The sequence below is a fragment of the Lolium perenne genome, chromosome 1 (assembly GCF_019359855.2).
Source record: "Lolium perenne isolate Kyuss_39 chromosome 1, Kyuss_2.0, whole genome shotgun sequence".
Taxonomy (NCBI): domain Eukaryota; kingdom Viridiplantae; phylum Streptophyta; class Magnoliopsida; order Poales; family Poaceae; genus Lolium; species Lolium perenne.
Window position 1 is genome coordinate 166,488,283 of NC_067244.2, and position 12,741 is coordinate 166,501,023.

The 12,741-nt window shown below is 44.7% G+C and overlaps 1 protein-coding gene across 1 annotated transcript; it reads right to left on the reverse strand.

The window, feature by feature from the left end:
• Positions 1-758: 758 nt before the first annotated feature.
• Positions 759-1,769, reverse strand: LOC127311619 (late embryogenesis abundant protein B19.4). Its single transcript, XM_051342070.2, has 2 exons — positions 1,566-1,769; positions 759-1,472 (listed from the first exon to the last, which is right to left on the reverse strand). Exons 1-2 carry the CDS (start codon positions 1,681-1,683, stop codon positions 1,129-1,131), a joined length of 462 nt encoding a protein of 153 aa, XP_051198030.1. The 5' UTR covers positions 1,684-1,769; the 3' UTR covers positions 759-1,128.
• Between the last annotated feature and the right edge of the window lie 10,972 nt (positions 1,770-12,741).

The following is a 12,741-nucleotide window of genomic DNA, read 5'->3' on the forward strand; positions in this document are numbered from 1 at the left end:
GTTTTTGAAGTGCAATCAGCTCTAGATGGAATACATCGACCGTGTGTTGCATTTTATGATGTTTTGAGAATCACGACACTTTATTTTGTTGTTGTTGCAGCAAGGCCACTCATAGTAGAATGTGTACAGTGGTTTGTAACTTTATGTTGTTGTTGCAACATTAAGACATTATAGTAAAATGTGCAAGTTCTATAGAAATCAGAAGATCATCCAACAGAAAAAAAAAACAGAAATACATTTCTAGCGCCCCTTCTTGACAGAAAATACAATCAAACGATGTTAGGTAATAAATCTCTGCGTTCTGGATTCCTTGTACTGACTATAATGTAGGAGGAGCCAAAGGTAATTGTGTGCTTCAGTCATCAGGCATTGGTGATCTTTCCAGATTAGGTTGAAAACATCGATCATGCACTCATAAAATTCTCATTAGCACACTCTCATCCATGATTCTAATGGAGCGTTCAAGCTAGGGATAGACCCGCTAATCATCGGTCTCGGATAATTGCACTTGGGAGAAGAAATTCCAGCATTAAACATACTATATGCAGCTAGAGCTCGTGCGACTCCTTGCCATGTTTCTGCAGCACGTTGGTTTTCTTCTATTTGTTTTAACTCTCTTGGTTCAGTTTTAACAATTGTTGTTCAGTAGCAATAGAGAGATTAAGCTTATAGTACTACTATTCGCTAATTAATGCTGTAGTGGTAATTCCGTTGAAATGAGGAAGACTGGGAAGTTACGAGCATCAATGTCTTAACTCTGAAAAACCCAACAACTAGCACGTGGTAGCATTCATATTAAAGGTTTAGATTTCAGCAACAAACGACTACCATTACTGAAGACGCAAAGATACATAGGACACTGTTGGGCATTGGCTGGGAAGCCAGATGAGCCACAACACACTTCGACTAACACGGACACCTGGTTAACTGACTCAACTAACCACTACAGGCTATAGCTACGAAGCACACATGATCATACTACATATGATCGCCTACATGCATGCACATCGTCAGGATCTGACCTACATTATTCAGTGGTACGGGGCGCACTACGGAGGTAAACTAACAGCCAGCTACTTTCAGACATCAGCACTGAGCTGCTTGCTCTGCTAGGTGAGCACTGGTCATCTAGGACTTGGTCTTGAACTTGGACTCGTCGATGTCGATGCCCTCCCTGGCGGCGCGCTCGCCGCCGGACTCCTCCTTGGTGCTCAGTCCGCCCTTGCGCCCCATCTCGCGGTACCCTTCCTCCCCTAACTGCTCCTTGCGAGTCTCCCCGCCCTTGTGGCCCATCTCGCGGTACCCTTCTTCCCCGAGCTGCTCCTTGCGAGCCTCCCCGCCTTTGTGCCCCATCTCGCGGTAACCTTCCTCTCCGAGCTGCTCCTTGCGAGTCTCCCCGCCTTTGTGCCCCATCTCGCGGTACCCTTCTTCCCCGAGCTGCTCCTTCCGAGTCTGCCCACCTCGGCTGCGCCCTGCACCAATGCGTCGTAATCAGTATCAGAAATTGATTGTTTAAGAAATCACAGGTTCGTATGCATAATACATATCTGCCATTATGTACGTACCTTCGGCGAGATTCTCCTGCGCCTCGACGGACTTCCCTCCGGTCCCGCCGGGGACGACGGTCTGCCCCTCGCGGGCCATGCTCTCCAGCTCCGACCTCTCCTGCTGCTTGGACGCCATCGCCTTCAAATTCAACTGAGAACCGACGCTAGCTGGTGCTGTATTGTGTGTGAGAGACTGCTTGTACGGGGTGTGTGATTGCTTGATGCTGGTGACGTACGGAGCAGCTTGCGGCGCCTTTATATAGCCGGCGAGCAGGTGGGTCGGGCGGCGAGGGGATGGCGCGTGTGCGACGACGCGGACGCAACCCACGCCTCCCGGTGTCCCCGATGTGTTGACTGTTTGACACGCGTCAGGGAGACACTGGACGGGCGACACGTCCGGGAGTACGTGGGTGTGGGCACGGGCATGGTTATCCGAGGTAGCTGCCGGATGAGCTTTGTCCAAAGGTACACTAGGGCACCTGCTTTGTCCGGCACTGTCGTCCTGTCGGCATACGTAGGATCGTGGTACTACTCTACTCTCCATTTCCAAGTTCGCGTATGTTCGTCGGCAGCCGGTCGGAGACCAGGCGTGGGCTGAGCCAGCTAGTGTGTTGAGCTAGCATGGAGTATCTACGTTCGATACTCCTTCCATACGGCATATATTTCTCTGAAATGTTAATGTAACCATAGTTTGATTGTTTTTAAAAATATCAACAATTATATGAAAATATATTTCATGATTTATCTTTTATATTAATTTTGTATTATACATGTTAATGATTTTTCAAAAAAATTAATCAAATTGTGCATAGTTTGATTTTCTAAAAAAAAACATACACCTTATTTATTCATTTGAATGGAGATAGTTGTCAAAAGAAAAAATACGCGAAATAGTACGGGTTTTATCTTAGCGATTTCAGGCCGGCTTTTAACTTTGGATTTTTAGAGTACCGGCTTTCTTCGTAATGCCCTCTTGGATTTTAAGCTGTATTATTATGACCATATATTGATATATGAGATCGGAACATATTATGTGTAGAATGTAGTGATAGATGCATATCATGTATTCCGTTTTTAAGTATTTATTTTGATCCAACTTGCATGTAAGAGCATGTGTCGGGAGAAGTGTGTATTAGATGAAGTAGCATGATTTTAATGATTGAATAGTGACAATAAATTCAAGATCTATTATAGTATTTACCTTTCTTTTGTTGCCTCACTAGGGATAAAATGAATCCACGTTCTATAATTAGGCGACTGCTTCCATAGACCCCCAACGTCGAACGGGTATGTTGAGCGGAACACAAGGACGACCCAGATTACTCCGCGGCGAGGGGCAGGATCGTCTTTTCAACTTCGATTTGGGTATAGAAATGCCCGCTCCAAAACCCGCAGGACCCGTTAGCCCGAGAAGGTACGCGTATCACCGCGAGAATACATACACGCCCGTACCCCTTCCGCGTACATACCCCTTCCGCGTACACGCCCGTCCATGCCCACGGGTCCACACACGGGTCCACGCCCACGCGCACAGTCCAAAAGAGTCCACTACTTTATCCCCAGTCGGCCGCATCCCCTCCCCACCATCCCCATTTCTGGCAAAAAGCAGAGGAGAGAAAACCCTAACCCTAGTTCTTCGGCGAACAAAGCCTCTCTCCCTACACTCCCATTTCTTGGGCGAAGCACAGATCCGGCAATGGACATGAACTTTGCCGCGGCTGCTTCTGGTTTGGAGGGCGGAGAGGGAGCGGCTGCGGCTGCGGGGGCGGCCGCGGGAGAGGTTGCGGGAGCGGGAGCGGGAGCAGCTGCGCCTGCTGGTGCGGTGGCGGACGGCGGCGCGGGAGCTGCTGGTGCTGATCTGGGCGGCGTCACTGATGCGGTGGCTGCTGCTGCTGCTCGCGCCGCTACCGAGAGGGAGGCGGCGTACAAGGAAATCGATGCCTTGTACGAGGCCAGCCAGTACGTCCAGCCCTGCGAGGTAAAGCTCTGTCTCCCCTCTCAGATCTGGTAACCCCTGCAAAGTCGATGTAGTAGATGCGCGTGGATGCTATGTCGATCTGGTAACCGCAGCTATGTCCGCGAGTACATCGAGCCCTGCGAGGTAGATCTACTCCCTCCGTCCAGAAATAAGTGGATGCGCGTGGTTTTGAAGAGACATAGGAACTTGATCTTGACATGTTCACACTTGGATATTTCAGGCTCTGTGTGTCATCATCTAGCATTTTATTTCTTTGGTGGTAGCCATTTACATTATTTGAAAAAGTAGGATTTACAAAATCATCTTGTATGTTTCTGAATCTGTTGTCCAATGGACTGGAAAACTTCTCTCCAAATTTACCATTTATCTGGGGACTTGCCTCGTGATCCTATGGGTACATTTATTTGGTTCAGATGATGGACTAGCAGCAACAAACATTGGCGAGTTAATATTACTAGTTGAATGCCCGTTGTGATCTTGTATCCAAAGCAACAAACATTCATTTTTCTTGCACTTCTTCTACCATTGTGATCTTGTATCCAAAGCAATAAACTTTGTATTAAAATCATTACTGTGTACCACTATAACAAGACGGTATCATTCAAACTATTGTGGATTCAGCAAAATTATTCTCAAACAACAAATAAGATACAACTACTAAATAAGTCACTTGCCTAATATAAATGAAAATTGCAGTGTTTGGAGCTTCTTCATATAAAAATGAGCCTATTTGCCGTTGGGGATTGAAATGGGTCAAGAGCTGAAGGTTTGCTGTTTACCATGATTTTAGACGCAAGAATGTATGATAAACGACTTGAGAACCACTTTTTAATACAGACCTCTCATTTGAATTTTTAAACAAGAAAAACATAGTTAACAGAGTGTTGAACTGTGTAGAAAAGCAATATAAGCTACTTGTAGTTTTCCCCATGATATAATCCACCAATTGATCATGATTCATGTCCTTTTATGGAACTTAAGTAGCTATGAGGCTTGTTACATGTCAAGGACCTGGTATGTCCTCGATGTCTGTCACCATCGTCAACTTTGATGTTTGTGTTGATAATCAATGCCGATTTCATCAGCTTGCCAGCCAGCCCCGCTCCCTCCCCCTTCTCCTTCCTGCCGTTCTACTCACATTCAAGTCCTCTTCTTTGCGGTCGACAACTTACACCCCTTCTCCTCTTATGGTCTTCAATGTTCCGCACATCTAAATTTTTACAGACATAAATACTAAACATATGTGCTGACAAGTGTTAAACAAGGAAAAAGTATTGGTATTTCAGACCTTGATTGTGGATCAGGTCCTTGCCTCGTTTCCCTGTAGATTCAGTGAATTATGGGAAAGCTTTTTTATGTAGATCAACACTATATTGTTCTATGCCAACATATGGAAAATAAAGAGTATGTCAGATGGAAAAATCATCATTTACATCCTGATGTATGTATCAAACAAACCAGAAATAATATTTATTATATCAGCTACTGCTTTATGTCTGCCGGTTGCATAAGAACATAAAGTCCTAAGGAAATTCAAACTTATGCTCAAATTATAAACAGAACAGAAAAATAGTAATTGGACTTCCACTAAGAAAAATAAAAGATATGTTCAAATGAAAGCTACTGCTTTCTTCATGAAAAAAGTACTATAGGAAACAAAATCAGCAACATATGTGACAAGGTAACCAAAAATGGATTGCCTTTTGACAACCTGCAAACCTAGAAATTTTAGGTGGTTGAAGAATGCCTACCTACAGTTGATTTGTTTTTGGATGTCGTAGAAACTCTTAGTAAGCTATTATTTTTGAAATTATTCATGCTTAGTAGTGACTCTTCAGGTTTGCCGAATGTGTGGAAATTCCTTTCTTGGCGGTATGTAAATCTTGTACCAAGATAGAAAGCATAAATACATTATCTTTAATAGTTTGTAAATTGTGTATCCAAACTCCCATGGTTAAAGTTTGCTCGCTATGTTCCTCAGGTATGAATTGTAAGAATTACTCATTAAAGTTAGCAGTTAATATTAAGAAGATCTGAACTTTGTGAATACCATACCATGTTCTGCATCCTTTAGCCGCTTCCTCACATGTGCCCCTTTATTTGCAGTACAACACAGATGACGACGTCGACGAGGACAACTTTGAGTCCTACGTGCAGAGGCAGGTCAAGGGATTCGAGTCTCGGATTCTGAAGACAGTGCGTAGGGGAAGGCATGCTTGCCCCTTCTGTCCCTGCAAGGTGAAGGACGGCGCGCTGGCTTCCCTTGAGATGCATGCTATGGACACTCGCGACAGCGCCCGCGAGTGGCAGGGCAAGGCTGACCACGAGGCACTTGCAAGGTTTCTGTTGGGTCCTCGCCTTCCCCGTTCCGGCAGGATCCTCAAGAGGCGTCGCAACATCTGAACCTACCATGCATGCCTCAGCCCGATGCTCGCCGCCGTATATATGTTATGTCCTTGGAGCTTATTTCTGTCTGGTTGTAATGGATAACTAAGAACTTTTAGGTTTAATGTGTGTACGTAGAACCTTAAGTTCTACTTATGGAATTTCTTAGTACTAAGAACTTATATCTCCAGTGTTATGCATGAATGCCTGCTTGTTTAGATAAATGCTAGTTATGACTGTTATGCATGAATGCCTGCTTGTTTAGATAAATACTAGTTATGACTGTTATGCATGAATGCCTTGTTTAGATAAATGCTAGTTATAACTGTTATGCATGAATACCTTGTTTAGATAAATGCTAGTTATAACTGTTACTCTTTTATCTAGATAAATGCTAGTTATAACTGTTATGCATGAATGCCTTGTTTATTATTCTCATGCATAGATTGTTTTTCACATAGACTGCTCAGTCTCCATTGAAAGAACATCTCTCATATTATGTTTTGTGTGTTTGATGTCAATGTATGTGATACACTAATGTTTGTCTAAGTGGTTCAGGGATTATATAGATACTTTTATATGTGTGTTGGATGTGGTCAGTTCTGTCAAAAAGAAGCAGCAAAACGATCATCAGGCCGGATAATCCGGGCCGGATATTTCCAAAATATCCGGCCCCCAGTTTTCGGCTAAGGACTCGAGGTTTTGTGGCTCAGTATGCTTCTGGATAGGGGCCGGACATTTGCCCGGATATTGTCCCGGTTTTGTCCCAGGGCCGGATTATCCGGGCCGGACATTTCCGAAATATCCGGCCCCCTCGAAAATGGCTAAGGACCTGAAGAAAAGCAAGTCAGGATATAGGCCGGATATTTGGCCGGACATTCTCCCGGTTTTGTACCTGAGGCCGGATTATCCGGGGGGGCGGATTATCCGGCCCTTACTTAGGCCGGAATATCCGGCCCCCCGGAAGCCCCAACGGCTGGATTTTGGGGAGGGGTATTTATACCCCTCTTCTTCTTCCTTCCTGCTTTGCTCAATCATTGCACAAGAAATATGCCAAGCTTCACCTCCATTAGAGCCACCTCAAGAAACACAAGATTTGCAAGATCTCCTTCCTCCCCCAACCAAAGCTCTTGATCTTTGGAGATTCGAAGGAGAAGACACCGATCTACATCCTCACCGAAGCGTTTTTCATTTCCCCCTCATTTGTTTGAGGGATCTCATGCTAGTGTTCCTATCTGGTTCCCTAGTTCATTTGTGTTGATGTGTTGTTGTTGATTGTTGTATTGTTACAGATTTGGGAGCCTCCAATTCAGTTGTGGATGTGTGCCCCAAGAACCTTGTAAAGGCCCGGTTTCCGCCTCGAGGAAATCCCTTAGTGGAAGTGGGCTAGGCCTTCGTGGCGTGGCTCACCGGAGATCTGAGTGAAGCCTTCGTGGCTGTTGGTTTGGCTTTCGTAGCAACCACACTCCTCCAAACGTAGACGTACCTTCTTGCAAAGGAAGGGAACTACGGGAATCATCTCGGTGTCATCGCGTGCTCCACTCTCGGTTACCTCTATCCTATTCTATCTCTTATATTGCGTAGCTATATCTTGCTTAGTTGCTTATCTTGTCATATAGGTAAATTCACTTAGTTGCATATCTAGAGAATTTACCTTTGTGTCAAGCCTAAATTGAAAAGGAACTAAAAATTGGTTAGCACCTATTCACCCCCCCCCCTCTAGGTGCGGCATACGATCCTTTCAATTGGTATCAGAGCCTCGGCTCTTATTTCGGGCTTAACCGCCTAAGAGTATGCCGGACGATGGACCTACGGAAGGGGAGGCTAAGATGGTCACCATGGATGATATCAATTCGTTGAAGTCATCCATGGAAGCTCAAATGGAAAGCATGAGAAAGATGATTTCCGAGCTTTTGACTCCGCCCCGTCCCGTGGCTCCCACCAAAGAGGTTAATGTCACAGATGCGTTAGAAGAGGGTGATGCTTCGGTATTACCCTCCTCTACCACACCCGTGGATGGTGATAACTTAAACACTATCAAATCTACCATTGCATCTCCTAGAGGAACTAGTGGAGGTGAGAGCTACAATCGAGTGGCTCCACCTTTTCTATCTCCCGATATACCGGTTCTTCACCCTCATATAAACATTCGAGGCGACCCACCTAAGTTTTCCGTTAATGATTACGATACTTGGCAATTTGAGTTTAGCTCTCATGTTCGCAGTGCCTCCAATGAACTTTGGAGAATCATCGTGGAAGGCTTCAAGCCTTACAACCCCGACAAGTTGACTAGAAGAGAAGCGGTTGATAGTCAACTCAACAACAGCGCCTTGCACATGATTCAAACTAGTGTTGGGACAATAGAGTTGTCTCGTGTTCGGCACTTTACCACCGCCAAGGAAGCTTGGGATGGTTTGGCCGCGAGTTGCATTGGAAGTGAGAGCACAAGAAGGAACAAGTATAATGCTCTTCGGAATAAAGCCGAAGGATTCATGAGGCTACCGGATGAAGATCATGAAGACATGTATGGAAGACTTCTCACCGTTGCCGGTGCCTTCCGGAATGTTGGTGCCACTCACATTGATGACTCTTGGATCAAGGAAAAGTACATTGATTGCATGATGCCGTTTGAGCCTATTGATGTCAAGACTCTTGTCGGTAGAGAATGCTATGCCTCTCTCACCTCTCAACAAGCCGTGCACGAGATGCAAGCTCTCAAGGTGCTTGAGCAAAACTCTCATGATTCTCGCAATCGTGCTCTTGGGATGTCAAAAGGGTCCAACCTTGCCTTGGTGGTCAACTCCGTGGAAGAAGTGATTCCTCAAGAATCTTATAGGGCATCTTGGAGCATGTCCTATCCGGAAGACTTGGAACACCACTACCATGACCACATGGCGTTCCATGCAAACACCTTTTGGATTGATCCATCCAAGGCCAAAGAAGACAATCAAGAGAAACAACTCAAGGGGTCCTTCAAGCTCGGGCCCAAGAACAAGATCTTGCTACAATTGCAATGACAAGCGCCATTTCATTTCCGAATGTCCCTATGAGAATAGGGAGACTCATGGTGGAAGGCTCATCCCCAAGGACAAGAGCAAAGACTCAAAGGGCAAGTATTCAAAGCCCCCCAACAAGAAATTCTATAACAAGAACAAGAAGGGCAAAAGGCCCTCAAGGATTGTGCTAGTGACTAAAGAAGAATACTCTTCCGATGAGATTGAAAGTGCTAGTGATGATAAAGAGGAAAGCTCAAGAGAAGTGGCCGCCATTGTCACTACCAACATTCCCTCTTCCTCTCTCTTTGATTCACCCAATGAGAACCCTCAAGTCAAGAATGCACATTGCTTCATGGCAAGGTCCACCTTGGACACATCTATTGTGCTATCAACTCAGGAAGAGTATACCTCCGGAGATGAAGATGTTGATGATGAAGAAGATGCAACCTCAAATGGATTGGTTGCCCTTGCCTCCCTCTCTACTAACTCTTCATCAACAAGTGCATCCCCCAATGAGGTCATTCACGTGGAGGAAGAAAGTTGCCTCATGGCTAAATCTTCCGAGGTATCATCTCCTAACCCCTCTACGCCTAACATTTCTAATGATCTAGGGGTTGATCTTGCTAGTCTAAAAGTGAAACAAGAAATGCTAGAGTTTGATGATTTCATTCTTAACCTACAAGGTAACACTAAGAAGCATGTTTCAAGTCTCATGGTTCGTATAGCTCAACTAAATAATACTCTTGAGAAAAAGTGCCAAATAGAGAGAGAAGACTCTCTAGAAATACATGCTCTTAAAAATGATCTTGAGGAATGTCAAGAAACTATAGCATCTCTTGAAGAGAGGCTAGAAAATCTTGAAGAACCTCAAGATAAACTTAACAAGCTCACTAAAGCTAGAGATCTTGCTAGAGCTAAAACTAAAGTGCTTATAAAGGAAAAGGCCAAATTTGGTGTTGATCATGAGAAACTTGTGAAGGATCTAGATGAACTAGACGAGGCTCACAAAGCCTTGAAGAGTGAATACTCTCTCCTCTCCGAGTCTTATGAGCAACTTCAAATTAGGCTTGCTTCATATGACATACCTAGTACCTCTACTCCTTCATGTGATCATGCAAAAATTATTGAGGAAAATGCTAGGTTGAAGGATGAACTTGCTAAGGCCTTCTCTCCCCAAAGTAAACTTTCCATGGATGATCTTTTGAGTAAGCAAAGGTCAAACAATGGGAAGGAGGGACTTGGTTTTAATACCAAGGCTAAAAAGGCAAACAAGAAAAAGGCCAAGTCCGCACATGAGAAAGCTAATGGTGAAACCCGAAAGGGCAAAACCATTAATGATGATGGTGCGGGAATAGATAACCCTCACTATGTTCTTTTTAAAGATTATTATGGTGATGTTTATGCTAAATATGTTGGTCCATATGATGGTTATGTTGCTTGGTATATTTGGGTCCCAAAGACCCTTGTTGCTAACAAAAGAGGACCCATTGAAAAATGGGTACCTAAATCCAAGAATTGATCTCATGTAGGACTATGCCGCCGAAGGTTCAAAATGGGTACTTGATAGTGGATGTACAAGTCATATGACCGGCGGCAAGAACCTCGTCAAGGAGTTGAGGCCCAACATAAATAGTATCACCGTCTCCTTTGGCGATAATTCTACATCCGAGGTATTGGGTTTTGGCAAGGTTGTGGTTGCTCACAACATTACTCTTGTGGATGTCATGCTTGTCAAAACCCTTGGTTACAATTTGCTTTCCGTTTCCGCCCTTGGCAAGATGGGTTTCGCCGTCTTTATTGATAATGATATTGTGGTCCTCTTGTGGAGCAAGACTCTAAAAGTCGCTTTCGTTGGGTATCGCGAACACAACTTGTATGTGGTGGACTTTTAGGGGACCACCACGACAAGTGCGATGTGCCTATTCGGAAAGGCGGACGTGGGTTGGTTGTGGCATCGCCGCCTAGCCCATGTCAACATGAGAACTTTGCAAAGTCTTCACAAGGGGAACCATATTTTGGGACTAATGGAAAATGTGTCTTTTGCCAAAGATCATGTTTGTAGGGCTTGTGTTGAAGGCAAAATGCATGACTCTCCGCATCCAAGCAAGACCATCATCTCTTCCAAGAGGATCTTGGAGCTCCTTCATGTGGATCTCTTTGGTCCCGTTACTCATGCAAGTCTTGGTGCGAAGAAACATTGCTTGGTGATTGTTGATGACTACTCAAGATACACTTGGGTCTACTTTCTCAAGACGAAAGATGAGACTCAACAAATATTCATTGACTTTGCTACCGAGGTGCAACGCCAACACAACCTCCTCATTATGGCAATAAGAAGTGACAACGGCTCCGAGTTCAAGAACTACACACTCAATGATTTTCTTAGTGATGAGGGGATTCGTCATCAATATTCCGCTGCTTACACCCCTCAACAAAATGGTGTTGCGGAGAGGAAGAACCGGACTCTTATGGATATGGCAAGATCTATGATGGCGGAGTATAAATCCCGCTATAACTTTTGGGCCGAAGCCATCTCCACCGCTTGTCACTCCTCTAACCGGCTCTACCTCCGCAAGGGCTTGAACAAGACTCCATATGAAATACTCACCGGGAATAAGCCTAATATCTCATACTTCAAGGTGTTCGGGTGTAAGTGTTTCTACAAAATCAAAGGGGTTCGTTTATCTAAATTTTCTCCTAAAGCTTTGGAGGGTATATTTGTTGGTTACGGTGCCGAATCTCACACTTATAGAATCTTTGATATAGCCTCCGGGATTATCATCGAATCTTGTAGTGTGAAGTTCGAAGAAAATGATGGCTCCCAAGTGGGGCAAGTTGATTTATGTGCAGGTGATGAAATACCTCAAGATGCCATAGTAAGAATGGGTGTGGGATTTTTCCGCCCCGTTGAGGGACACGGTGTGACGTCTCGGGAAGGACTATGCTCTACCACGGTGGAGCCCTCATCTTCTCAACATCAACAAACCCCATCAAGTGAAGCAAATGATGCACCAACCCAAGAACAAGAACAAGACCCTCCCTCTTGTGTGCAAGATCAAGGACAAGATCAAGGACAAGATCAACCAAGAATTCATGATGGCTCCGACGAGTATCCACTTGATATTTGCTCCGCACCAAATGATGTCCAAGATCAAGCACATGAGGTTGAGCACACTCAAGAATTTGAAGTTGCTCAAGTTGAAGGTCAAGACGGGGACCCAAAAGATCAAGTTGATCAAGTGATACCTCCAAGGCCAAGAAGAACTAAGGAGGAGATCCAGGCCCATCGTCTAGCAAGAAGAGATATGAACCTTGAACTTCGTGGACACACTCATGACAAGGTTCTTGGTGATGTAAGGGAAAAGGTTTCCACAAGAAGGCAATTGGCTAACTTTAGCAACCATCATGCTTATATCTCCTTAGTGGAACCTAAGAAAGTATTTGAAGCCCTTGAAGATTCAGATTGGTTGGAAGCTATGCACGAAGAACTCAACAACTTCAAGCGCAACAAAGTGTGGACCTTAGTAGAGAAGCCAAAGGGGTGCCGCAATGTTATTGGCACTAAATGGATATTCAAGAACAAGCAAGATGAGTTTGGAAATGTTGTGAGGAACAAGGCAAGATTGGTGGCTCAAGGGTTCTCTCAAGTTGAAGGAATTGACTTTGGAGAAACCTATGCTCCCGTGGCTCGCCTTGAGTCCATCCGTATCCTTCTTGCTTATGCATCGCATCATAACTTTAAGTTACAACAAATGGATGTGAAAAGTGCATTTCTTAATGGTCCTTTGCGTGAAGAGGTTTATGTTAAGCAACCCCCGGGGTTCGAGGATCTCAA